This window comes from Neomonachus schauinslandi, chromosome 12, assembly GCF_002201575.2.
Source record: "Neomonachus schauinslandi chromosome 12, ASM220157v2, whole genome shotgun sequence".
In the NCBI taxonomy this organism is placed as follows: Eukaryota; Metazoa; Chordata; class Mammalia; order Carnivora; family Phocidae; genus Neomonachus; species Neomonachus schauinslandi.
Window position 1 is genome coordinate 64,586,922 of NC_058414.1, and position 25,819 is coordinate 64,612,740.

Genomic DNA, 25,819 nt, shown 5'->3' on the forward strand with positions numbered 1-25,819 from the left:
GGGGTGTTAAATTTAAAATGTCATTATCTTAATTCATCCTGTTTCTTCTCACGTTTTCCTGTATTTTTTTTTTAATTTTTTTTTTAAAATTTTATTTATTTGACAGAGAGAGCCAGCGAGAGAGGGAACACAAGCAGGGGGAGTGGGAGAGGGAGAAGCGGGCTTCCCGCAGAGCAGGGAGCCCGATGTGGGGCTTGATCCCAGGACCCTGGGATCACGACCTGAGCCGAAGGCAGACGCTTAACAACTGAGCCACCCAGGCGCCCTCCTCTCTGTTTTTATCTTATTTTTCCTTCCCTTTTCTATGTTCATCTGTTTTGTTTCTTCAAAGAAAAAAAGAAAAAGTACTTTTTATTATTTACTGTGTACCAGGCACTATGCTTAGGTTTCACATGTATTATTTAGTTTATTTCTCAAAGTTCATCTATTATGTTTAATTTGATATGTGAAGAAACATAAAAATTCAAGTATCTTGCTTGCTGTAATCATGCTATAAAGGTAAGATTCTCATCCAGAAAGCCTAAAGTTAAATGCTGTGCTAATAACCACTATAATATTGCTTCTGTTAGTTGTCCAAACCAAATTCGTTAAGTTATCTTAAGAGTTTTCCATCTCACTTTTCCCTCCCTCCCCCCCCGCCCCCCGTTAAGCCCTAAATATATTTTAAATTCTTTTTTTAAAGCCTTCCTCTCTTAGTATGCCGGCCATTGGTTCTCTGCCATTGGCTGCAGAGCAGAATCACTTGTGGTTCCCAAGCCTTGGCCCTGGAGACTGATTTAGTAGCTGTGAGGCTGAAACCCAGACATAGTATTTTATCCAAATAAATTACATTGATTCAGACTTCTGTTTTCTGTCTGTGAGTTCTTCCTTTTCTGTACCTTTATTTTGCTCGTTTTTATTTATCCTTCAAGGCCTAGCTTTGTTGTCACCTCTTTCTGGAAACCTTCTTTAACTCCCATCTGATTTAAAAGTCTTCCGTGTTTTCTACCATTTTAAATATAGCTAAATATAGAGCTCATAGCATCTACTTATTTGTTTCTCTCCCCTACTAGTCTGTAAGTTCAGTGGGAATTGGAGTTCTGTCTTATTTTGCCTTTTTAATCCCTCGTGCCTGGTACATAGTAGATCATTAATAAGTATTTACAGAATTCTATTTCATGCAAAGCAGCATGTAATATTTCACATTGCTTCCTGAGGATATTTTATAGTCAGAATTTGACACTGTTGGGGCACCTGGGCAGCTCAGTTGGTTAAGCATCTGCCTTTGGCTTGGGTCATGATCTCAGGGTCCTGGGCCCTAGTTCCCTGCTCAGCAGGGAGTCTGCTTCTCCCTCTCCCTCTGCTGCACTCTCTCTCGCTCTTGCACGATCTCTCTCTCAAATAAATAAATAAGTAAATAAAATCGTAAAAACAAAAACTTTTCAGTTTGATCTTAAAGTCTTTATCAGGGCAAGTAAAAGAAAAATTACTATAAGGAGAAATCATCATTATCGATTGGTTATGGATTTCTTGTCTACATGGGACCCTACTTGTGAATTACTGATTGTGATCTTTTGCATGATGAAGATGTTTAAATAAGATTTGATTTGGGGGAGGTAAGAAATAGTACAGTAAAACCCCCAAAACTAGAACTGATAAATGAATTCAGTTATGTCACAGGATACAAAATCAATGTACAGAAATCTTTTGCATTGCTATACACTAATAATGAAGCAGCAGAAAGTGAAATTAAGAAAATAGTCCCATTTATAATAGCAGCAAAAGTAATAACATATCTAGGAAAAAACTTAACCAAAGAAGTGAAAGACTTGTACTCTGGAAACTAGAAAACACTGATGAACGAAATTCAAGACTTTCTTGAGTATTTTATAGTTTTCTGAGTACAGATTCTTTGCCTCTTTGGTTAGATTTATTCGTAGGTGTCTTATGGTTTTGGGTGCAGTTGTAAATGGGATTGACTCCTTAATTTCTCTTTCTTCTGTCTTATTGTTGGTGTATAGGAATGCCACTGATTTCTGTGCATTGATTTTATATCCTGCCACTTTACTGAATTCCTGTATGAGTTCTAGCAGTTAAGAAGTGGAAAAACGTTCCATGCTCATGGATTGGAAGAACAAATATTGTGAAGATGTCAATGCTACCTAGAGCAATCTACACATTTAATGCAATCCCCATCAAAATACCATCCACTTTTTTCAAAGAAATGGAACAAATAATCCTAAAATTTGTGTGGAACCAGAAAAGACCCCGAATAGCCAGAGGAATATTGAAAAAGAAAAGCAAAGCTGGTGGCATCACAATTCCGGACTTCAAGTTCTATTACAAAGCTGTCATTATCAAGACAGTATGGTATTGGCACAAAAACAGACACATAGATCAGTGGAACAGAATAGAGAGCCAAAAATGGACCCTCAACTCTGTGGTCAACTAATCTTCGACAAAGCAGGAAAGAATGTCCAGTGGAAAAAAGACAGTCTCTTCAACAAATGGTGTTGGGAATATTGGACAGCCACATGCAGAAGAATGAAACTGGACCATTTCCTTACACCACACACAAAAATAGACTCAAAATGGTTGAAAGACCTCAGTGTGAGACAGGAGTCCATCAACATCCTAAAGGAGAACACAGGCAGCAACTTCTTCGACCTCAGCCGCAGCAACTTCTTCCTAGAAACATCGCCAAAGGCAAGGGAAGCAAGGGCAAAAATGAACTATTGGGACTTCATCAAGATAAAAAGCTTTTGCACAGCAAAAGAAATAGTCAACAAAACCAAAAGACAACCGACAGAATGGGAGAAGATATTTGCAAATGACATATCAGATAAAGGGCTAGTATCCAAAATCTATAAAGAACTTATCAAACTCAACACCCAAAGAACAAAGAATCCAATCAAGAAATGGGCAGAAGACATCAACGGACATTTTTCCAAAGAAGACATCCAAATGGCCAACAGACACATGAAAAAGAGCTCAATATTGCTCGGCATCAGGGAAATCCAAATCAAAACTTCAATGAGATACCACCTCACACCAGTCAGAATGGCTAAAATTAACAAGTCAGGAAACGGCAGATGTTGGCAGGGATGCGGAGAAAGGGGAACCCTCCTCCACTGTTGGTGGGAATGCAAGCTGGTGCAGCCACTCTGGAAAACAGTATGGAGGTTCCTCAAAAAGTGTAAAATAGAGCTACCATACGACCCAGCAATTGCACTACTGGGTATTTACCCCAAGGATACAAATGTAGGGATCCGAAGGGGTACGTGCACTCCGATGTTTATAACAGCAATGTCCACAATAGCCAAACTATGGAAAGAGCCAAGATGTGCATCGACAGATGAATGGATAAAGAAGATGTGGTGTATATACACAATGGAATATTATGCAGCCATCAAAAGGAATGAAATCTTGCCGTTTGCAATGATGTGGATGCAACTGGAGGGTATTATGCTGAGCGAAATAAGTTAGTCAGAGAAAGACATGTATCATATGATCTCACTGATATGAGGAATTCTTAATCTCAGGAAACAAACAGGTTGCTGGAGTGGTGGGGGGTGAGAGGGATGGGGTGGCTGCGTGATAGACATTGGGGAGGGTATGTGCTATGGTGAGCACTGTGAATTGTGTAAGACTGTTGAATCACAGACCTATACCTCTGAAACAAATAATGCATTATATGTTAAAAAAAAAAAAAAAGAAGATAGTAGCTAGGGAAGAATGAAGGGGGGGAATTTGGAGGGGGAGACGAACCATGAGAGACTATGGAGTCTGAGAAACAAACTGAGGGTTTTAGAGGGGAGGGGGTGGGGGATGGGTTAGCCTGGTGATGGGTATTAAAAAGGACACGTATTGAATGGAATACCGGGTGTTATACGCAAACAATGAACCATGGAACACTACATCAAAAATTAATGATGTAATATATGGTGATTAACATAACATAATAAAAAAATAAAAAAAAAATTCAAGACAATGCAAAGAAATGGAAACATTCCATGCTCGTGGGTTGGAAGAGCAAATATGGTTAAAATGTCTGTACTGCCCAAAGCAGTCTGCAAATTTAATGCAATCCCTATCAAAATACCAACAGCATTTTTCATAGAACTAGAACAAAGAATCCTAAAATTTGTATGGAACCACAAAAGACCTCGAATAGTGAAAGCAGTCTTGAAAAAGAAAAACAAAACTGGAGGTATCACAAACCCAGATTTCAAGTTATATTACAAAGTGGTAGTAATTAAAACTGTATGGTACTGGCATAAAAATAGACATATAGATCAGTGGAATAGAACAGAAAGCCCAGAAATAAGCCCACAATTATATGGTCAATCAATCTTCAACAAAGGAGGAATGAATATACAATGGGAAAGCGTCTCTTCAACAAATGGTGTTGGGAAAACTGGACAGCAACATGCAAAAGAATGAAACTGGATCATTTTCTTTCTCCATACACAAAAATAAATTCAAATGAATTTGAATTTAGAATTGAAGAAATGAATTAAAGACCTAAATGTGAGACCTGAAGCCATAAAAAATCCTTGAGGAGAGCACAGGCAAGAATCTCTGACATTGGTCGTAGCAACATTTTCCTAGGTGTGTCTCCCAAGGCAAGGGAAGCAAAAGCAAAAATAAACTATTGGGACTACATCAAAATAAGGTTTCTGAACAGCAGTGGAAACTACCAATAAAACTAAAAAGCAAACCTGCTGAATGGGAGAAGATATTTGAAAATAACAGGTTTTTTTCTAAAATATTATTAGTACCTAAAATATTTAAAGAACTGATAGAACTCAATACCAAAAAACAAATAATCTAATTAAAAATGGGCAGAAGACATGAACAGATATTTCTCCAAAGAAGACACATCCAGATGGCCAACAGGCACATGAAAAGATACTCATCATCAGGGAAATAAAAAGCAAAACCACAATGAGATACCATCACTGGGTAAAATCAAAATGGGTAAAATCAAAAACATGGGTAAAAATAAACATAATGGGTAAAATAAAAAACATGGGTAAAAATCAAAAACAATGGGTAAAATCAAAAACATAAGAAACAACAACTGCTGGGGCGCCTGGGTGGCTCAGTCATTGGGCGTCTGCTTTCGGCTCAGGTCATGATCCCAGGGTCCTGGGATCGAGCCCTGCATCGGTCTCCCTGCTCGGCGGGAAACCTGCTTCTCCCTCTCCCACTCCCCCTGCTTGTGTTCCCTCTCTCGCTGTCTCTCTCTGTCTCTCTCTGTCAAATAAATAAAATCTTTAAAAAAAAAAAAAAAAGAAACAACAACTGTTGGTGAAGATGTGGAGAAAAAGGAATCCTCGTGCACTGTTGCATGAATCCTCATGCAGATTGGTGCCGCCACTGTGGGAATAGTATGGAGGTTCCTCAAAAAGTTTAAAATAGAACTACTTTACGATCCAGTAATCGCACATTGGGTTTTTACCCAAAAAATACAAAACCACTAATTCAAAGGGATAGATTCATCCTTATGTTTATAGTGGCATTATTAACTATGAAAGCAGCCCAAGTATCCATCAATAGATGAATGGATAGAGAAGAATGGATAAAGTGTGTGTGTGTGTGTATATATATATATAATAAAAGTATATGTGTGTATGTATATATATATATACTTTTATTTATATACCATATTTCTTTATATTCTAGTATTCCATTATATATATTATTATACAATTATATATTTATATATAATGGAATGTTATTATTCAGCCATAAAAAAGAATGAAACCCTGCCATTTGCAACATTAATGGCTAGAGCTAGAAAGTGTAATGCTAAGTGAAATAAGTCAGTCAGAGAAAAACAAATACCATATGATCTCACTCACATGTGGGATTTAAAAAACAAATGAGTAAAGGGAAAAAAAGACAAATCAAGAAATAGACTGTTAACTATAGAGAACAAACTGATGGTACCAGAGAGGAGGTGGGTGGGGGGATGGGGGAAATATGAGATGGGGATTAAAGAATACACATATCATGATGAAAAAATAAAAATTATTAAAAAATAAAAAGATGCTGAAAAAATAGTACAGTAAATACACATTTTGACTACAAGAAATGTTCATTTTTAGAAATGTTGATGGGGGAATGTGTATCTCTGAATTAAAGAAATTGAGCAGTTCATGAAAAAAATTTTACTTTGCCTAGAACAGTTTAGAAATAAGTCTAAACTTAGAAATGACTACAGGCATAAATGTGGACGATGAGAGGTAGAGAAAAACCAGTTATATGTGAGCAATGTTAAACTGGATTCTGAAATTCTTTTCCTTGGCCAAATGATACTCTATATTATTTGTTGTGTTTCCTTTGACAGAGATCACCCAGTTACTATAGTTATTGTTTACATTGTAAATCAGTCTAAAAGAATATAAAATATACAGAATAATTTGTCAAATAGGAAATTTACTTCCTTTTAAATTGAAGGTCAGCTACTTCTGTCCGTATACTGACTAATAATTTACTCTGACATTTTTTAAACCTCTGTAACTGTTGGTAGTTTCCTGAAATGTTCATCTTGATTGTAAGCAAAATAAGCCATCTTTTGTTATTATACCCAACCTTCAGGGACATTACATATGAATTGAATCTTAAAGCTTTAATTTCAATGTGAGTTGTCTAGGAATGGATGGCAGTTAACTTATTTAGATACCTCCTGCCTGACATGTCAAAAATTGACCAGAGCTAAGTTTCAGTTCAGAGTATGCAAGCTACTACTTCATGTAGTGAATCATGGGAGTTTCAATGAAGATAGAGAAAAAAATTCACTGGGGAAAAAAAAAATCGTAAGTGAAAGTATAGTTAGGTATTTTCTGAATTTTTAGTGAGTATAAAAAAGCAGACAGCATTTTGAAGTTTTATAATAGTATAAGATACATGCTATTTATTTATTTATTAAAGATTTATTTATTTGACAGAGATAGCGAGAGAGGGAACACAAGCAGGGGGAGTAGGAGAAGGAGAAGCAGGCTTCCCGTGGAGCAGGGAGCCCGATGCAGGGCTCCATCCCAGGACCCTAGGATCATGACCTGAGCTGAAGGCAGACGCTTAACGACTGAGCCACCCAGGTGCCCCAAGATACATGCTATTTAGAATTAAAGGAGCAGTCTTGATCATTGTTCCCAAAACGAGAATTGCTCAAAAACAAAAAGCCAATAGTCTTATTCTTTAATAGGAAAATCATGAGCCTAAGATCTCTAGAATCCGGGATATACTTAACTTTATTATATGTTTTCTTTGTATATTTTATTCACCAACTATAAAATAACTTCCTGTGAGCATTTGTTGAAGGGTTGAAGGCAAGCTTATAAACATAGAGATATAATTACTTTTCATTCTGTTTTTTTCCTTATGATACTACAAGAGGAAAGAAACTTACAGGTATTAATTCAGCTATGACAATACAATTTCCAAATATGAAATTTACGGCCACCTCCTTTTAAACTTAGATGAAGAAATTGATCAAATTCCTTTCCAAGGTAATATGGTAGGAAGATCAAAGTGGGAAGTAAGGAGCCTAAAATAGAAATGCTAACAATTATGGAAACTTAAAAGTTGGTTTTAGTTGGTATTTATAAAACAGTTTCAAATTTGATTTTTTTGGTGTGTGATCATGTTTTAAAGATAGCCATTTTTGAGGGAATTAGTTTTATTAACAAATCACGTTTGTGACAAAGAGGTTACCTTGATTTGGACTACTTGGACAGGAAGTTTTCTGAATTTAAAACCTGAGTATTACTATACGAAGAAAATGTATACTAGATGCTAATTTTTATTTCTTTTAGTGCTCACCACTCAATAAGTAGTGTTCTCTTCATTTTACTGGTAAGCATACTGAGCCAAGAGATTGCATACAGTGGTAAAGGTTGCACATCCATTAAGTGGAAAAGTTAGGATTTTTTAACCTGTACATTTCTAAAGTTTTTTGAAGTTTACCCTAATTTAAACTCTAGGGAACTTTCTGAACCGTAATCGGTAGGTAAAAATGTTTGGAATTTAATACCACTTTTCTGTGAATATCTGTTGTTAAATTTCTTTCCCAAATACTTAAGCCAGCTTTATTACTTGAACTTGGAAGAAAGAAGGTTGGGTGGACTTTAGTGTAAGTTATAATACTAAAGTGCTACATTACCTTACGCAAGTCATTTAACATCCCTGAGGTCTTTTTCCTCAATGGTAAGTAACTATCTCAAAAGGTTGTTTGGCAGGTACAGTGACAAAGTCTGTCCTAAGGAAAGGTAATGTAAACTGAGTGGGGGGAAATTGGGATGTTAACTCATTTACTACACATTCAGAAAAAACATACCCCTTTTTTTCTCTGAGGGTCAGAGGACTCATGCTTTCTTAGGCTTTCAAAAATTTTTAGACTCCTGGGTACTGGACACAATATTGCCAGAATCCGTGGAGCCTTGCTATTCTTCTTTATGTTTATCCTGCATTCTTTCTCTTTTTCCAAAACATGTCCCACATCTCTACTCATTTCTCCAAAAAAATTTTTTCAGTCCTCTGTAATTTTCTCCCTCTGTGTTCATAATTTAAATTCAGTGCACCCAAAGGATCTCATATTCAGTATCATGCAATTCTTCATGGATTTCATATATGAGTTTCTCATATATACATTTTTCATCGAGTTAATTGCTATAACTTTTTGGAGAAAGTATCTGTTTATCAAAATTGAAAGTATACATATTCTTTGAATCCAGAATCTAATTTCTGAGAGTTTAATGTGGCAAATGGAAATAACAGTATACAAAGATATAATATCCAAGTTAAGAGTACATAAAGATAGACATCTTGGTTTTTTTTATAGCATTATTTGTAGGAACAAAAAATAGAAAATATGTACATTAAAAGGAAGGGATGAATAAATTATGTCTATAGTGTAGAGTATTTGATACCTATTAAGAATAAGGTAGCTCAATGTGTTTTGATTGAAAAGGATGGCCATGATATGTTACCTTTTGAAAAAAGGAAGTTACAGTATAAAATGCATGTAATGAGTCAATTTTTTTTTCTGTGTGTATATTTAATCCCTTCATATATATATTTATATTTTTATATGTGAAAGAGAAAGCATGGAAATATACACATTGAACTGGTAACAGATTATTTTGAGAATTGAAGGAATTATTTGGAAGATATTTAAGGAAAAATTACCTTTACTTTTTATTACTGAATTATACAAACATCAGGGCTTATAAAATTTAATAGTTGAACTATAAAATAGATAAAAAATATATATACACATATGTATTTACTTTTGATATTAAAAACTTCAAACATGGAAGTAGAGCTTCAGCAATTAACTCATGCCATTTACCCCATTCTTGTTACTGTTAGCGGCATTAAGTTCTTTCACACTGTTGTGCAGCTGTCACCACTATTGATCTCTAGAACTTTTTCATCAGCCCAAACTGAAACTCCACACCCTTTAAATAATAACCCTCCATTCTCCCTAGTCCCTGGTAACCACTATTCTACTTTCTGTTCCTATGAATTTGACTCTTCCAGGTACCTCATATAAGTGGAGTCATACGATAGTTATCCTACTGTGTCTCTTTAATTTCACTTACTGTGATGTGTTCAGGGTTCATCCCTGTTGTAGTATATATCAGAATTTCTTTTTTAAGGGCGAATAGTATTTCAGTGTATATATATACTATACTTTGTTTATCTGCTTGTCTGTTGATGGTCATGTGGGTTGTTTTGTCCCTTGCATCTGTTGATGAGCATTTGGGTTTCCACCTTTTAATTGTGTATAATCCTACTGTGCACATTGGTATGCATATGTCTGTTCAGTTCTCTGCTTTCAGTTCTTCTGGATATATGCCAGAAATAGAATTGTTGGATCATATGGTAATCCTATGTTTAAATATTGAGGGGTTGTCATACCATTTTCCACATTGGCTGTACCATTTAACATTCCCACCAGAATGCCGTTGGGTTTCGATTTGTACATCCTCACCAATATTTTTTTTCTGTTTTTGATTTGGTTGTTTTTTTGCTAATAGCTATACTAATGGATTTGAAGTGATATCATTGTGGTTTTGATTTGCATTTTCCTGATGACTAGTAATGCTGAGCATCTTTTTTTTAAAGATTTTATTTATTTGACAGAGAATGAGCAAGGGGCAGGGGCAGTGGGAGAGGGAGAAGGAGACTCCCCATTGAGCAGGGAGCCCAACGTGGGGCTTGATCCCAGGACTCTGAGATCATGACCTATAAGCCAAAGGCAGACACTTAACCAACTGAGCCACCCAGCCTCTTCAGTGTCTTTTAATGTGTTTATTAGCTGTTTGTGTGTTGTCTTTGAAGAAATGTCTAGCCAAGACCTTTGCCCATATTTAAATTGGGTTGTTTGGGTTTTTTTGTTTTTGAATTGTAGCAGTCTTTTACATACTGTGACTGTTAATCCCTTATATTTATGATACGCAGATACCTTCTGTTGTGTGTCTGATGGTGCCCTTTGATGCACAGAGGTTTTAATTTTGATGGTCCATTTGTTTAATTTCCTTTTGCTGCCATCATGATTCAAGGAAAGGTTCAAGAAATCATTGCCAAATCCAGTGTCATAAAAGCTTTCCCCCTGTGTTTTCAGAGTTTTATAGTTTTACCTTTGATCCAGTTTGAGTTAAATTTTGTTATGATGTAAGGGATGGATCCAACTTGATTCTTCTGCATGTGGATATTCACTTTAACCAGCATCACTTATTGCAAAGACTGTCCTCTCCCCACTGAATGGTTTTGCCACCCTTGTCAAAACTCATTTCAGCATTTATGTAAAGGTTTTATTTCTGGACTATTCTATTTCACTGTTTTATATGTCTGTCTTTATACTACCACCACACTGTTTTGTATCTTTTTAGTAAGTTTTGAAATCAGCAAGTGAGTTCTCCAACTTTCTTTTTCAAGATTGTTTTGGCTATTTGGGGTCCCTTAAGGTTCTATATGATCTTTAGGATGGTTTTTTTCTATTACTACCAAAAAAAAAAAAAAGTTTTTTGGGATTTTGGTAAGGAGTGAATTGAATCTGTAGATCGCTTTAGGTAGTATTGACATTATAGCAGTATTAATCCTTCCACCCCATGAAAACTGGTTGTGTTTCCATTTATTTGGGTCTTTTAAAATTTCTTGCAGTGATGTTTTATAGTTTCAGTGTACAAGTCATTAGCCTCCTTGGTTAGGTTTATTAATAAGTACTTTATTCTTTTTCATACTGTTGTAAATAGAATTGTCTTCTTAATTTCCATTTGGTATTGTTCATTGTTTATGTATAGAAATGCAAATGGTTTTTGTGTATTGATTTTGTATCCTGCAACTTTGCTCAATTCATTTATTAGTTCTAACAGTATTTTTGTGGAATCTTTAGGGTTTTCTACCTATAAGATTGTATCATCTGTGAACAGAGATAGTTTTACTTCTTCCTTTCCAATTTGGGTGTTTTTTTTTCTTGCCAAATTGCTCTGACAACTGTGTTGAATGGAAGAATTGAAGGTGGACATCTTTGTCTTGTTCCTGATCTTAGAGGAAAAACCTTCAATCTTTTACTATTGACTATGGTGTTAGCTGTGGGTTTTTTATATATGGTCTTTATTATAGTGAGGTAGTTTCCTTCTTACTGTAGTTTATAGAATTTTTTTTATTATGATAGGGTGTTGAATTTTGTCAAAGGCATCACTTGAGATGATCATGTGCTTTTTCTCCTTTCATTAGATTAATGTGGTATATTATATTGATTTTTGAATGTTGAACTATCCTTGCATTCCAGGAATAAGTCCGACTTTGTCATCGTGTATAATTCTTCTAATAATGTTTGCTGTTGAATTATGTTTTGTGTTTTTTTAAAAGATTTTATTTATTTATTTGATGGTGGAGGGGGAAGAGCACAAGCAGGGGGAGTGGCAGGCAAAGGGAGAGGCTTCCCGCTGAGCAGGGAGCCCAACATGGGGCTTGATCCCAGAACCCTGGGACTATGACCTGAGCTGAAGGCAGACACTTAACCGACTGAGCCACCCAGGTGCCCGAATTATGTTTGTTAATACTTTTTGAGGATATTTGCATCAGTATTCATCAGGGATGTTAGATTATAATTTTCTTGTGTTTTTGTCTGGCTTTGGTATCAGGGTAATGCTGACCTAATAGAATGAGTTCATAAATGTTCTCTCTTCAGTTTCTTAGAAGAGTTTAAGAAGATTGGTGTTAATTATGATATAAATGTATGGTATGGTTCACTGATAATGCCATCTGGTCTAAGGACTTTTCTTTTTTGAGGAGGTTTTTGATTATGACTTGTTTGTTTTATGGTCAGTTTTAGAACGTGCTTCATGTGCACTTGAGAAAAATGTGTTCTGATGTTGGATGTAGTGTTTTGTCTGTTTTATAGTGTTGTTCAAGTTCTCTTGTTTGCCTTCTGTCTGGTTCTTCTATCCATTATTGAAAGTAAAGTATTGAAGTCTCCAACTATTATTGTAAACCGTCTATTTTCCCCCTCAATTCTGTCAGTTTGCTTCATATATTTTGGAGCTTTGGTGTTTGGTGTATATATGTATATAAGTCTAATGTTTACTTCATGAATAACTTTTTATCTATATAGAATATCTTTTTTTTGTAGCAGTTTTTGACTTAAGTCTGTTTTGTCTGATAATAGTATAACCATCTCACCTTTTTTTGGTTACTACTTGCACGGAAAATATTTTTTATCCTTTTACTTTCAACCTCTGTGTGTGTCTTCTAGGTAACATACAGTTTGATCATGTTTTTTTTTTAGTAGTTCTGGCAGTCTGCCTTTGGGGAGTTTAATCCACCTACATGTAATTACTGATAATGAAGAACTTAACTTTAGTCATTTTATTATTTTCTATATGTCTTAAGCTTTTGTATATGCATTTCCTCCTTTACTACCTTCTTTTGTGTTCAGTTGATTTTTTTGTAGTGTCACATTTTGATTCCCTTTCTCCTTTCCTTTTTCTGTATATTATTTAGATATTTTCTTTGTGGTTATAGAGATTACATATAACATCCTAAGTTATAGTAACCTAATTTGAATTTATACCAACATAACTTTAATTGCATACATAAACTATTCATAGATAGCCCCTCCCCCACTTTTTATTATTGATGTCACAAACTGTCTTTAAACATTTTGTACTCATTAACAGATTTATAACTATTTGTTATTCATTTGTTTTTTTAAATCTTACAGAAAATATAAAATGGAGTTAACAAACCAAAATTAAAATAATACCGGTTTGTATATTTGTTCATGTATTTACCTTTACTGGAGATCTTTATATTTTCACATGGCTTTGAGTTACTGTCTAGGGTCCTTTCTACCTGAAGTAATCCCTTCAGCATTTCTTATACAGTATGTGTAGTGTTAATGAATCTCCTTAGTTTTTGTTTATCTGGGAGTATTTTAATTTCTACTTCAGTTTCTAAGCACAGTTTTGCCAGATACAGAATTCTCATTTGACAGTTGTATCATCACACTGCCATCAGGCCTCCAAGTTTTCTGCTGAGAAATTGGTTGAAATCTTATTGAGCATTCCTTCTTTGTGTTATGTTGCTTTTCTCTTGATACTTTCAGAATTCTCTCTTTTCTTTGTCTTTCTTCAGTTTGTGTCTTGGTGTGGGTCACCATGGGTTTATCCTGCTAGGAGTTTGTTGAGATTCTTGGATTTTAGTTTTATGTCTTTTCATCAAATTTGGAAAAATTTTTTTCTCTTTAATCTCTTTGATCCTTTCTCATTCTTCTTTTTCTGAAACTCCCTTAATGTATATACTGGTCCAGTTGCTGGTGTCCCACAAATCCCTTAGGCTGTGTTTACATTCTTTTTCTGATCCATAGACTCAACAATTTTAAAGGTCCTGTCCTCAAGTTTATGGATTCTTTCTTCAGCCTGCTCAGTTCTGCTGTTGAACCTCTTTGGCAGATTTCTCAATTCAATTGTATTTTTCATCTCCAGAATTTTGTTTCATTCCTTTTTACAATTTCTTGATATTCTTGTGTTACATTGTTTTCCTGATTTCCAGTACTTCTTTGTCCTTTTTTTCCTTTAGCTCTTTGAATATATTTAAGACAGGTATTTTAAAGTCCTCATCTAGGTAAATCCAATATTTGTACTGCTTCAGGGATGGTTTCTGGGAATTTGTTTTGTTCCTTTCTATAGGCTTTTTCTGTTTCTTTGCATGCTTTGTGATTTTTTTGTTGAAAAATGTGCATTTGGAAAAACAGTCACCTTTCCCATCTTTGCAGACTGCCAAATGTCAGGGCAGTCATCTGATGATTAGTTGGGTATGTTATGAGCCTAGAGATCAGCCTGCAGTGAAAGTTTGGCCTGGGTCTGTGTGTGAATTTCTCAGTTCCCCCTGTGTACATGGCTGCTTTTGAATGTCTTAATTCTCCAAAGGGTCTCACTCGAGCTTCTCCTTAGGGCCTCAGGTGTCTACTGTGTATCTATCCACTCATAATTTTCTTCTCCAGGCATCTGTGGGTTTCTAGTTCCCCTTCAGCTTTCACCATTGGTGTTCAGTGCTTCTTCCACCTAAAATCCCAGTTAGACAAGGGGCGCCTGGGTGGCTCAGTCGTTAAGCATCTGCCTTTGGCTCAGGTCGTGGTCCCAGGGTCCTGGGATCAAGCCCCACATTGGGCTCTCTGCTCGGCGGGAAGCCTGCTTCTCCCTCTCCCACTCTCCCTGCTTGTGTTCCCTCTCTCACTGTGTTTCTCCTGTCAAATAAATAAAATCTTAAAAAAAAAAAAAATCCCAGTTAGATAAGACAGACCAGTCCTTCTGGCAGATCCTAGAGAAGTTAGAATCTGTTTTAAGTAAAGTCAGCCCTATTCCGTCTGGTTTGAGGGGAGAATATGGAACTGGGTTGCTGTCTCCTTGAGTCCCAGACATACCATATAGAGAATAGGGCAAGAACGAATGAAAATGACCTGAACTTTGTTGTTCATGGCATTTTCTTGACTGGGCATTTGTTTGGTGCTGTAAATCTTTGACTTTTTCCAGAGCTCCTATAAGGTTAATTCAGCCAGTTTCTAGTCGTTTTTGATGTGTCTGTGAGGGCTTGGAATTTCTTAGTCATTTTGCTGATGTCACTCAAGAATGCTTTTTAAATTATAAAAATAAAATAAAGTTAGTGAAGGAAATTTAGAGCACACACAAATGTAGAAAGCTAAGAAAAAAAAAAAAATCTTACCTACAATTCTACTCTGTAGTAACCACTATTAACATTTTGATGTGTTGCCTTTCAGGCTTTTTTCCCCTTTGTCATACCTTTCATTTTGTCCTGCTTTCTCTTGTTCTTCTACCCTGTACCACAAAAAAAAAAAAAAAGTTAAATAAAATAAGGTCTCTAAACATACTTTTAGTCAGTACAGTGTTAATTTTTGAATTTAGTGTACTTTTACATTTGACATCCCAAAATATTTTTACAGATACTCAAATTTTTCATTTATGCTTCTAAATGAAAATATTGTAGATCTTTTTCTTCTCTCTCTCTCTTTTTTTTTTTAAATAAAACACAAGTCAAATTTATTGATTTGTCCACAGTCAGCAATGGTGATCTCGCTGGTCTTGCCATTCCTGGACCCAAAGCACTCCATGGCTTCCATAGTATTCATGCCCTCTTTCACCTGGCCAAAGACCACACGCATGCTATTCAGCCACTCAGTGTTGACAGTGTGGATGAAAAACTGGGAAGCATTTGTGTTGGTTCCAGCATTTGCCATGGACAAGCCGCCAGACCCTGTGCTTCAGGATGAAATTCTCATCATCAGATTTCTCCCTGTAAATGGACTTCCTGCCAGTGCTATATGGCATGTGAAGTCACCACCCTGGCACATAAATCCTGAAATAATCCTGTGAAAGCAGGGACCTTTAGAACCAAATCCTTTCTTCCCAGTGCTCAGGCCATGAAAGTTCTCTGCTGTCTTTGGAACTTTGTCTGCAAACAGCCTGGAGGAGATGCAGCCCACAGCAATGTTGAAGAACATGGTGGGGTTGACCATGGTTAGACAGCAGGGTGGGTCTAGGGCAGCAGTGTCTGCAAGGCCTAGGTATTTCTGATTATCCCCACAGGCTTGGGTTTTATTCCAGTCTTTACTCCTTTATTCAGTACATAAGAGTTAAGAAAGAAGTAGGTATGAAGAACCTATAATTTATTTTCCTTTGTCCTAGAAATTTCTGGAATTTTTACATCTAGAAAAAAGTGACAGCCCCTCATTCAAAGGGGTAAGCCATGACAACCTAGTATGGATCTTAACTTTCTTGAGAGCCAATATAAAGAGAAAGAACTCAACCTAGACAGAAATGGTAATGTTAATATTGTGACATCAGTTATTTAGGCTAGAGGTACCTATTAAACCAACTGAACTATTAACAATAACTAGATTCTTTAATCCTGTGCTATATTAATTGATAATTATAGTTAAGATTTTTAATTTATTTAGCTTTATATTATGTATATCTTGAAGCTATTTATATTTTGGTAAAAATTATATATTCGGTATGTTGTACTAAACTTGACATAGAGGGTTAAAGAAGAGTATGTGCATCTTAGTGGAAATTGTGTTCTGCCTTCTTCCATTCCTACCTCTTACCTTAATCAGAAGCACCATAAAAAGTAATTACCTCTGATGTTTTTGAAATTTGGTTTATGGAAAGGTACCCTTTATACTTAAGCTGATTGATACATGGGTGAATAAATTGGAAGTACTTTGTTTGTGGTTCACTTTTATACTGAGATGCATTGTGATTAATTTTTCTTCTTTTATCAGCAGATTTCTTTTTATAGTTGCATGATTTCTTTTTTTTTGGTCACTCATTAATTATTGACTATAATAAATGTTTACACCTAACTTTTATGTTTTATTTCACTGAAGTAGCAATATATATCCAAACTTGGGTGTTTCTTTCATAACTAACTTTGGTCTCTAGGAATATATTACTGTTAAAAATGGATACTATTGCATTAGATTTTAGATACAATACTTTTATCTAGATGTATCTAGAATTAGATACATTACTTTTAAAGAGCACAGATTGTAGAGTTAAAAAGCTAAAAAGATTCCTTGGAAGCATGAGTCTAATTTTATAAGAAAAGGAGGACAAAGAACTTATTCTTTTTTTTTTTTAAGATTTTATTTATTTATTTGAGAGAGAATGAGAGACAGAGAGCACGAGAGGGAAGAGGGTCAGAGGGAGAAGCAGACCCCCAGCTGAGCAGGGAGCCCGATGTGGGACTCGATCCCGGGACTCCAGGATCATGACCTGAGCCGAAGGCAGTCGCTTAACCAACTGAGCCACCCAGGTGCCCCAAAGAACTTATTCTAATAGGGAGTCTTTATAGTATGTTTTCTAATGTCACTTCTTTGTTCCATCAAGAATTACTTGTATAAAGCAAGTTTGATTATGGTATTGGTTGAATATTTAAGATTGATAAAGTGGCCGAGTTTAACACATTTTTCCTCCCCCATTTCTTTTAGGTGAATCTGGACTCGGGAAGTCAACATTAATCAACTCATTATTCCTCACAGATTTGTATTCTCCAGAGTATCCAGGTCCATCCCATAGAATAAAAAAGACTGTACAGGTATGTACATTAGTATTGTTAATTGATGATAAGCTGGGGTAATGTTCACACAAAACACATGCTAATAGTTTTATTATGCTTCCCTGGAGATAGGTTTGTATTTGGCCTCATCCGATATAAAATGGTAAGCCTGATTGATGTTAAAAAGAGAGAGGGTGAGCACAGGTAATTAGAGGAATTATCTTGACTAGAACCTTCTAAATTTGTCCTTAGGACCCTCCTAGAGATTATATGTAATAAATAATACCCCTAGAGTTATACTGTCCAACATGGTAGCTACTTGCCATATTTAGCTATTAAGTTTGAATAAGTTAAAAGCAAATAAAATTTAAAATTTAGTTTCTCAGTTACACCAGTCACATTTCAAGTCCTCAATAGGCATATGTGGCCAATGGCTACCATTTTGGGTAGTATGGATGTATTTCCACTGTTGGAGAATGCAGTAATGGACAGTGTGGAGAAAACATGATTTGCAGAAAAGCCATTAATTTAATTTATTAATTCATTTAAATACAGTGTTCTATATTACTCAGTGGTATAGGCCCATATGATAGATGAATGGCAGTTGGAATTCGTTAAGGCTCCCAAGCTATGTGTAGTCTAATTTAGTACTTCTCAGTCTTTAATGTGTGTTCAGATCAGCTTGTTAAATTTAGTTCCTGTTTTAGTTAGTTTAATCTGAGATGGGCTGAGATTCTGCATTCCTGAAAAATTTTAGGTGATGCTGATGCTGCTGACCCATAGACCACACTTCAAATGACAGAATGCTCTAGGCTCCAGATCTGCACTGTTTAATACAGTAGCCAGTAGCCACATGTGTCTGTTAAGCTCTTAAAATGTGGGTAGTCCAAATGGAGATGTTATGCAAATATAAAATACATCCCAGATTTTGACAATTTAGTATGTGATGAAGAAGAATATAAAAGATCTTATTACTAATTTTTTATATTGATTACACTTCGCAGTGATAATATTTTGGTTATATTGTATTAAATAAAATACATTAATTTCACCTTTTATTACTTTTTAAAGTGGCTACTGAAAAGTTTTAAATTACTTATGTGGCTCACATTACATTTTTGTTAGACAGCACTCCTCTAAACTATTAATTGAAAAATTGTTAGTAGATTGGTGCAGTAGTAATACATAGCACATAAGCAGAGAGGAAGGGAGTGAATAGTTCTCGCTGGAGCAGGCTTTATTCACGCTGGAGGTGGATTGGAAGGATTGGTAGTGATTATTCTAGTGCACAAGGTGGAAGGAAAGTCTGGAAATCTGGGCAGAAACTCATATCAAACTGCAAGGTACAGTTTAGTAATTAAATTCTTGAAGTAATTTTGTCAAGTGAGTATTTTTTCTTTTTTTAAAGTTTTTCTCTGTTTTAGGAATTTTTTTGTATCCTTCATAGAGCTTGAAATTTCAAATTACTTGCAAAAATGTATTCTAAAACCTTGACACTACATTGCTTATTTATTTCGTGATCAGTGTTGGATATTTTAACCCTAAGCAAGAAGAGGAACTTTTAATTTTTTAATTTAGGTATTTAAATTCAAGATAAGTAAACTATGTATGTAGAAATGTTAAAGAAATCCCACAGTATAGATTCCCAAGTTCAAGAATATTTAGTCTAGGGGCACCTGGGTGACTCAGTTGGTTAAGCATCTGCCTTTAGGTCAGGTCACGATCCTGGAGTCCCAGGATCGAGCCCTGTGTTGGGCTCCCTGCTCAGCGGGGAGTCTGCTTCTCCCTCTGCCCTTTACCCTACTCATGCTCTCTCTCTCAAATAAATAAAATCTAAAAAAAAAAAAAGAATATTTAGTCTAAAATATGTTAGATCTTAATGGTCATGTACCTGCCAGTAGTGTTCTTGGTAATTACTGCTGGTGAGAAAGTTTTCTGAGTCCTCTTTGTAGTTCTGGCATGTAGTGTAACTCCAGGCTTGCATTAGTAAGTCATTAGCATCTTCCAGGTACTATTCCAAGCAGTTTACGTGCATTAACTTATTTAATTCTTAGAACAACTTTATGAGGCAAGTGGTACTATTACCGCCATTTTACATATGTGGAAATTGAGGTACGGACACAGTCATATCCCTGAGATCATGTAATTAGAGTGACAGAACTGGATACAAATCTGAGTGCTCTGGTTTAGTGTATATTCTGTCAAATTATGCTGTCTCTATACTGTTGATATTTAATATAAGCTAGTTTCATAGGTTAACCAGTTCTTAATAGGTGGATTAGCTTTCCTTTACTGCATGTCCCTTTTTAATAATGTTTCATCCAACAGGTTTTTGGTTTTCTTTTTTTTTTTAACCTTTTCCTTTAAAAATCCTACAAACGGAGATAGTTTCCCACCTAGGCAATTTAGACAAAACGAGGACAAAATGATTTGATCAGTGAAGTCATCTCTTCATCATAATTATTAATATGTGAAAATAGTTAAAATAACATAAAAAATCCCTCTAGAAGCAATAAGGGGCTGATTCAGCTGATGCTGACTAGTAAGGGATACTTACAGGAAGGGATTTTTTTTGTTTTACTTTTTAAATCTCAAATAGTACATACATGGTGTTTGCTATTGCTTGTTAGGTTTGAATTTGCAGTCTGGACTCAAGGGTAAGGACTTCCCTTTAAATATTAAACTTGAAATTCCAATAAACTACTGCTGGGTGGATGATGGAAGGAAGCAAATTAACTCATGAAAATTTTGTACCTTACCATGTTTAATTTTACTTTGCTTAATAAAGACAAAAAAACAATATTCTAGCTTTCTTAATTCATCCATGTAGTGATTTTTATCAGTGCCTGAACACATGAAAGTATCAACACTTGCAATTTTAGGAATTCAACATATAGAAATCTAACCTGTCATACTCTGTAGCAAAGTATTTGCTTAAATAATGAGAGATTGCTTGTAATGTAGTTACAACAGTGTGTGTTCTGTCAAGGTCCACATGTTGTAAAAAGGATATTAAATAGGATTCATTATCATATTATCATCAGTGATTCTCCATATTGTGAGACTGAATATTTTTCCTTTTATCTTCTCAATTTTATACAGTGAACATACTTTTACAATTTTTTTAATGCCTTTCAGAAAAGAAAATATAAATACCAAAAGATAAAAAGTATTTATGAGGAATAAGATTTATATTAAGAATTGGTTCTAGGTCAGTTCAACAAAAATCTGTCCCCTAGAAGTCCTTATGCCAAAAATTAATTTGCCAAACAAATTTATTAAAAATACTGATAGACTATATGGTACTGTCTACCCTAAACCAGTTGCTCAGACCAGAAAACTTGGAGCCATCCTTAACTCCCTTTTTCTAAATCCACAGGCAGTCCCATCAACAAATCCTGTTACCTCTACTTTCACAATATATCCAGAATCCTCCTTTCTTGTACTGCTCATATGCAGGGCTCCATTATCTCTCTGCCTAGATTATTACAATAACCTCCTAATTCGTCTCTCTGACATGATCCTTGGCCACCATCCCAATCTTTTTAACAAAGCAGTGAGAGTCTTCTTTTACAGTCTCAGAGCAAGGCCAAAGTCCTTATAATATCTAGGAGACCGTATAAGACTTGCCCCCATCCCTCTCTATAATCTGTTTCCTACACTTTTCCGATTTTGGCTTTTTCTCCTCTGACTAAACCAACTTCCTTGCTGTTCTTTGAATAGGCCAGTCCTACTTCAGGACCTTTCCATTTCTTGTTTTTCTACCTGCAATGTTCTTCCCTGAGATTTCCTCATGGCTTGCTCCCTAATTTTCATCAATTCTCTGCTTAAAAGTTAATTTCTCAGTGAGGCCTTTCCTGGCCACCTTATAATCTCCAGCCAGTCCCTACCCTGGCTCTAAATTTGTAAGCTCTGTGAAGGCAGGAACTTCATTTTATTCACTGCTTAAACTCAGTTCTTAGAAGTGCATCTGTTACATATTAGCATCCAGTATTTGTTGAATGATTGAACAAACAGTTCTAAAAATATATAAGACTTAGCGTTTAGTTGGGATATTTTAAAATTTGATGATCTTTGAAGGTTTTTATTTTCTTCGTCTGTGAAGTTTTGTAAATCACTATTTAGAATAAACGAAATAATTTTAAATTTGAGATTTTTTGAGGTTTTAACTTTGACAGCTTTTTTAAAATAAGTTTTATTCTGTTTTTTTCTTGAGCAAAATTTTTAAATTATTTTGTAGTTTTATACTAAAAGGGCACAAATTTTAGCATAAAGCTTGATGAACTTTTGTATATATATTCATATATCCAGGTAATTATCACGCAGATTCAGATACTGTAGTACATTTCTAGCACCCTGGAAGGTTTCTTTGTGCCTCCTCTCAGTCAATATTACACCCAAGTCCAAATATAAATAGCTTTCTGACTTCTGTCTCCATAGATTAATTTTGCCTTTCTTGAACTTCATTTAGATACATACTTTTTTGTGTCTGATTTCTTTCACTGAATATTATGTGGTATTTGTGCTATGCTATAGTTCTTCTTTATTGTTGTATAATATTCCATTGTATGATTATATCATAAATTATATTCTGTTGTAGATAAGCATTTGGGTTTTCATTTTTTTTACCACTATGAATATTTTTATACATTCTTTTAGTGGACCTGGACACTCGTTTCTATTGTATGTCTGTGTACATTAAGTATAAAGGTATTTTATTGTTTCAGTTAATTTTCTTTGATTTCTTATGAGGTTGAACATGTCTTTTATACTCATTAACTATTCAGATTTCATTGAAGTATTTTGATCATCTTAATATTTCCTATCTTTTTCTCCTTGATTTGGAGGAGTTCCTTATCTAGATAATTGCCCCTTACATTTCAGACATTGAAGATAATTTCTCTCAGGCTAGCATCTGTTAAAGACGATGGGAGAGGCTCTCAGTTTGTTAGAATTGTTTTTACATTTGCTTGTCTCCCAAATAATCCTGTTTAAACTCAGCCTTCTTTTAAGGTAACATTTCAATAGTGTTCTCTTCAATTGTGAATATCTTCCCAACTCTCCTTTTTTTTTTTTTTTTTTAAACAAAGGAGTAATTAATTAGGGCTTGATAGTATCTCTAGTAAGATTTTTAAGACAAAGGCCTGAGTTATCACTCTTAAATCTCCTCTTTTTACCAAAAGTTAAGACCTATAACATCTGAGAACTGGATTGATTCTGACTAGAATCACAGAGAAGTACTCTTTCCTGACTGTACCATGGAGGTATTCCTTCATATACTTGAAACAAGTTGAAGAATCCTGTGTACTCTCTTCCTCACTTATCTAGGAGAGAACATAACATGTCCTGAGTCATTCTGTTTATTTAGAGAATAGAAGATAGTTTTCTTTTACAGTTGACTGGCTCTTCACCAAGCTCAGTAATCTAGCAGATAATCTCCTCTTGGAAGCTCATAAATTCTTTCAGTGGAGGGTGGTCAGAAGTATTACATTTCATCCCAGACATATCAGACCAGGAGAAACATAAAGTCCTGAGTTTCAAAAGGCAAGTGCAATTTCCCTGACCTGAAGGCTTTCTGAAACCCTTCCAAACTGTTGGAAAAAAAAAAAAAAAGACAAAAAGAAAAATCCTGTGATGTAGTAAGGTAAGGAGTGAGATTTTAATAAAGACCGTGATCTCATAATCTCCCTGAGCATTATTTATTTATAAGAGACTGGTATCATGGGGCGCCTGGGTGGCTCAGTCGTTAAGCATCTGCCTTTGGTTCAGGTCATGATCCCAGGGCCCTGGGATTGAGCCGGATTCCTCTTCCACTCCTCCTGCTTGTGTTCCCTCTCTCGCTGTGTCTCTGTCAAATAAAAAAAAAGAGACTGGTATCATAAGAAATTCCTTCACATTTGCAGTCTTGGAAGGAAAGGGAAGGTGTCTATACTGAATAGAGAGATGGTTCTGAGGTTCCTGTATATCAGTGGTTCTGATTTGAATGAAAATTTCAGTATTAAATAGAAGTCCTTTGTGATTAATACCCAATGTCCTGTCTTGGGCCTCAGGACTGAGTGCTACAACTCCAAATGTGAGCCATCACTGTAGTCCTAGAGGTCTTTATACAGGTGTTTCTCAAGCTTGAGTGTACACCACAGTCACTTGGAACGCTTGCTAAAACAGATTGCTGAGTCCCCCTCCCCTCAGAGTTTGCTATTTAATAGGTTTGAGGCAGGGCCCAAAGAATTTATGTTTCTAATAAGTTCCCAGACTATGCATCTGCCAGTCCGGATACTATACTTTGAGAACCACTGCTCTGCAGTGTTTCTAGCCTGATAAAAACAGGTTTTATCCTGTCTCTCTGGAAAGAAGCTTAGAGAGGATACTGTTTATCCTTCATTCTTTCAGAATATTTCACATTGAATGAAATAGTACCTGTAACTTCTGTTTTTATTCATATATTTTTTTTGTTAATAGACTGACAAATATGAAGTGATAGAAAGAATTGAACACTTGTTCTACTTCATGTTCCATTCTCAAAAATAGATCCTCAGATTAACAAAGTTTTAAGAAAAATATTACATACAGTGTTGTATGTATAGTAGCAAATTTTATAATTTTGTTATATTTGAAAATTTTTGAATCATATTTCAAGTCCGTGAAAGGTTGCCAGCTATCTCCAAGGGAAAGACTGTCCTTTATTCTGAGACTAAATCGTTTCAATTTCTTTTGTGAAATGAGAGTGTTAGATTTTTTTTTTAAGATTTATTTATTCATTTGAGAGAGAGTGTGTGTGAGAGCAGGGGAGGGACAAAGAGAGAGGGAGAGAAAGAATCTCCAGCAGACTCCCCGCTGAGCACAGAGCCCAGTGCGGGGCTTGATCTCACGACCTCACGAGATCATGACCTGAGTTGAAATTAAGTCAGACACTCAACCAACTGAGCCACCCAGGCACCCCAAGAGTGTTAGTTTTGTTTTGTTTTTTTTAAGTCCTTAGTTGGCAACCTTATATTGTCCCCTTTAAAACTTTTTTTCTTGGTTTATGAAGTCCTGCAATTCACTTTTGCAGATTAAGTGGGTGTAGAAATTTTGGAAGTGAGAAAGGGTGAAAGCAATGAATCCTATCCCTAAGGTAATGTTTTATAGACTCCTTGAGACCTTTATATAAACCCCGGTTAGGAAACTCTCTTGTTGATAATTGGTCCAATATTGATTGTTTTTTGAACCATTCAAAGAACAGACATTTGAATGTTTATCTTACACCAGGTTTTGGGGCTACAGTGATGATAGACATGATCAAAGTTCTTAAGCCAGTCACAAGAAGGATATAGCAAATATGATTTAGTGAGAATATGCTGCTGTAAGGTGCTATAGATTACTTGGCAAGGTAGTTTATAGTGAAGTAGTAGGAATGGAGGGCAAGATGGTACTGGTTTGAGAAGTGAGTAGTAAATGAGGCACTGATGATGGGATGGCTATGAAGGAGGTGATGAAAGTGAATACCTAGAGGTTGAATGTAGGGTACTGAGAGAGTCGGTTGGTTTTTGTTTCCAGAAAACAAAAATTCCTGAGAATGTTTATATCCTGTGGGGAGTTAATCCCTAAGAGATGAGAAGTTGAAAATAAAGGGTAAATAGTCTAAACAGTTGTCAATATGACTCTAATATGGAGTAATCAGATTCCTGGTATAGATTGAGAAATTATCCTTTTCGAAGAAAGGGATCTATTCCACTGAATAGAAGGAAAGACTGTTGCTTCAAACAAATTGGGGATGCTCTTGTCTTCATATAGAGATGAGGTACTTTGCTGAGCATGGTGACAGTAGGGTAGAGAGGAGCCATGAGAGAGGCATAGAGAGAGGCATGAGACTAGTGAGCACATAGAAGGATTATTGGATAGCAGGGAAATTCCTGTCAAATTGAAGTTCATGAATTTTGTGGAACAGAAAGATATCTGAGCTGGAAAGGAAAAAGAAGTAAAGGGTTTAGGAGGGGGGTTGCTAATAGAACATGAAAGGGACAAGGAACTTAAGATCTCAGTGTAAGGAGTCAGGGGAAATGAGGTGTAGTGATTTGTAGCGGGGGAGGGGTAGAAGGAGAAGCAGGCTCCCTATGAGCAAGGAGCCCGATTCGGGACTCGATCCCAGACCCTTGGATCATGACTTGAGCCAAAGGCAGACGCTTAACTGGCTGAACCACCCAGGCGTCCCTGGATCAGCTTTCTTAATAAACAAGATCAGGGTCTTGATTAGAAGGAAATAATC

At 35.7% G+C, this 25,819-nt stretch overlaps 1 protein-coding gene across 4 annotated transcripts in view; it reads left to right on the forward strand.

Annotated features, from left to right (window-relative positions):
* The window catches only part of SEPTIN7 (septin 7), a 122,013-nt gene that overhangs the window by 55,763 nt on the left and 40,431 nt on the right, over positions 1 to 25,819 (forward strand). For all 4 annotated transcript variants that reach the window (XM_021699443.2, XM_021699442.2, XM_021699441.2 and 1 more), the window contains one exon: positions 17,507 to 17,613. In XM_021699443.2, coding sequence (XP_021555118.1) covers positions 17,507 to 17,613 — 107 coding nt within the window. The remainder of the gene's footprint in view (positions 1 to 17,506; positions 17,614 to 25,819) is intronic.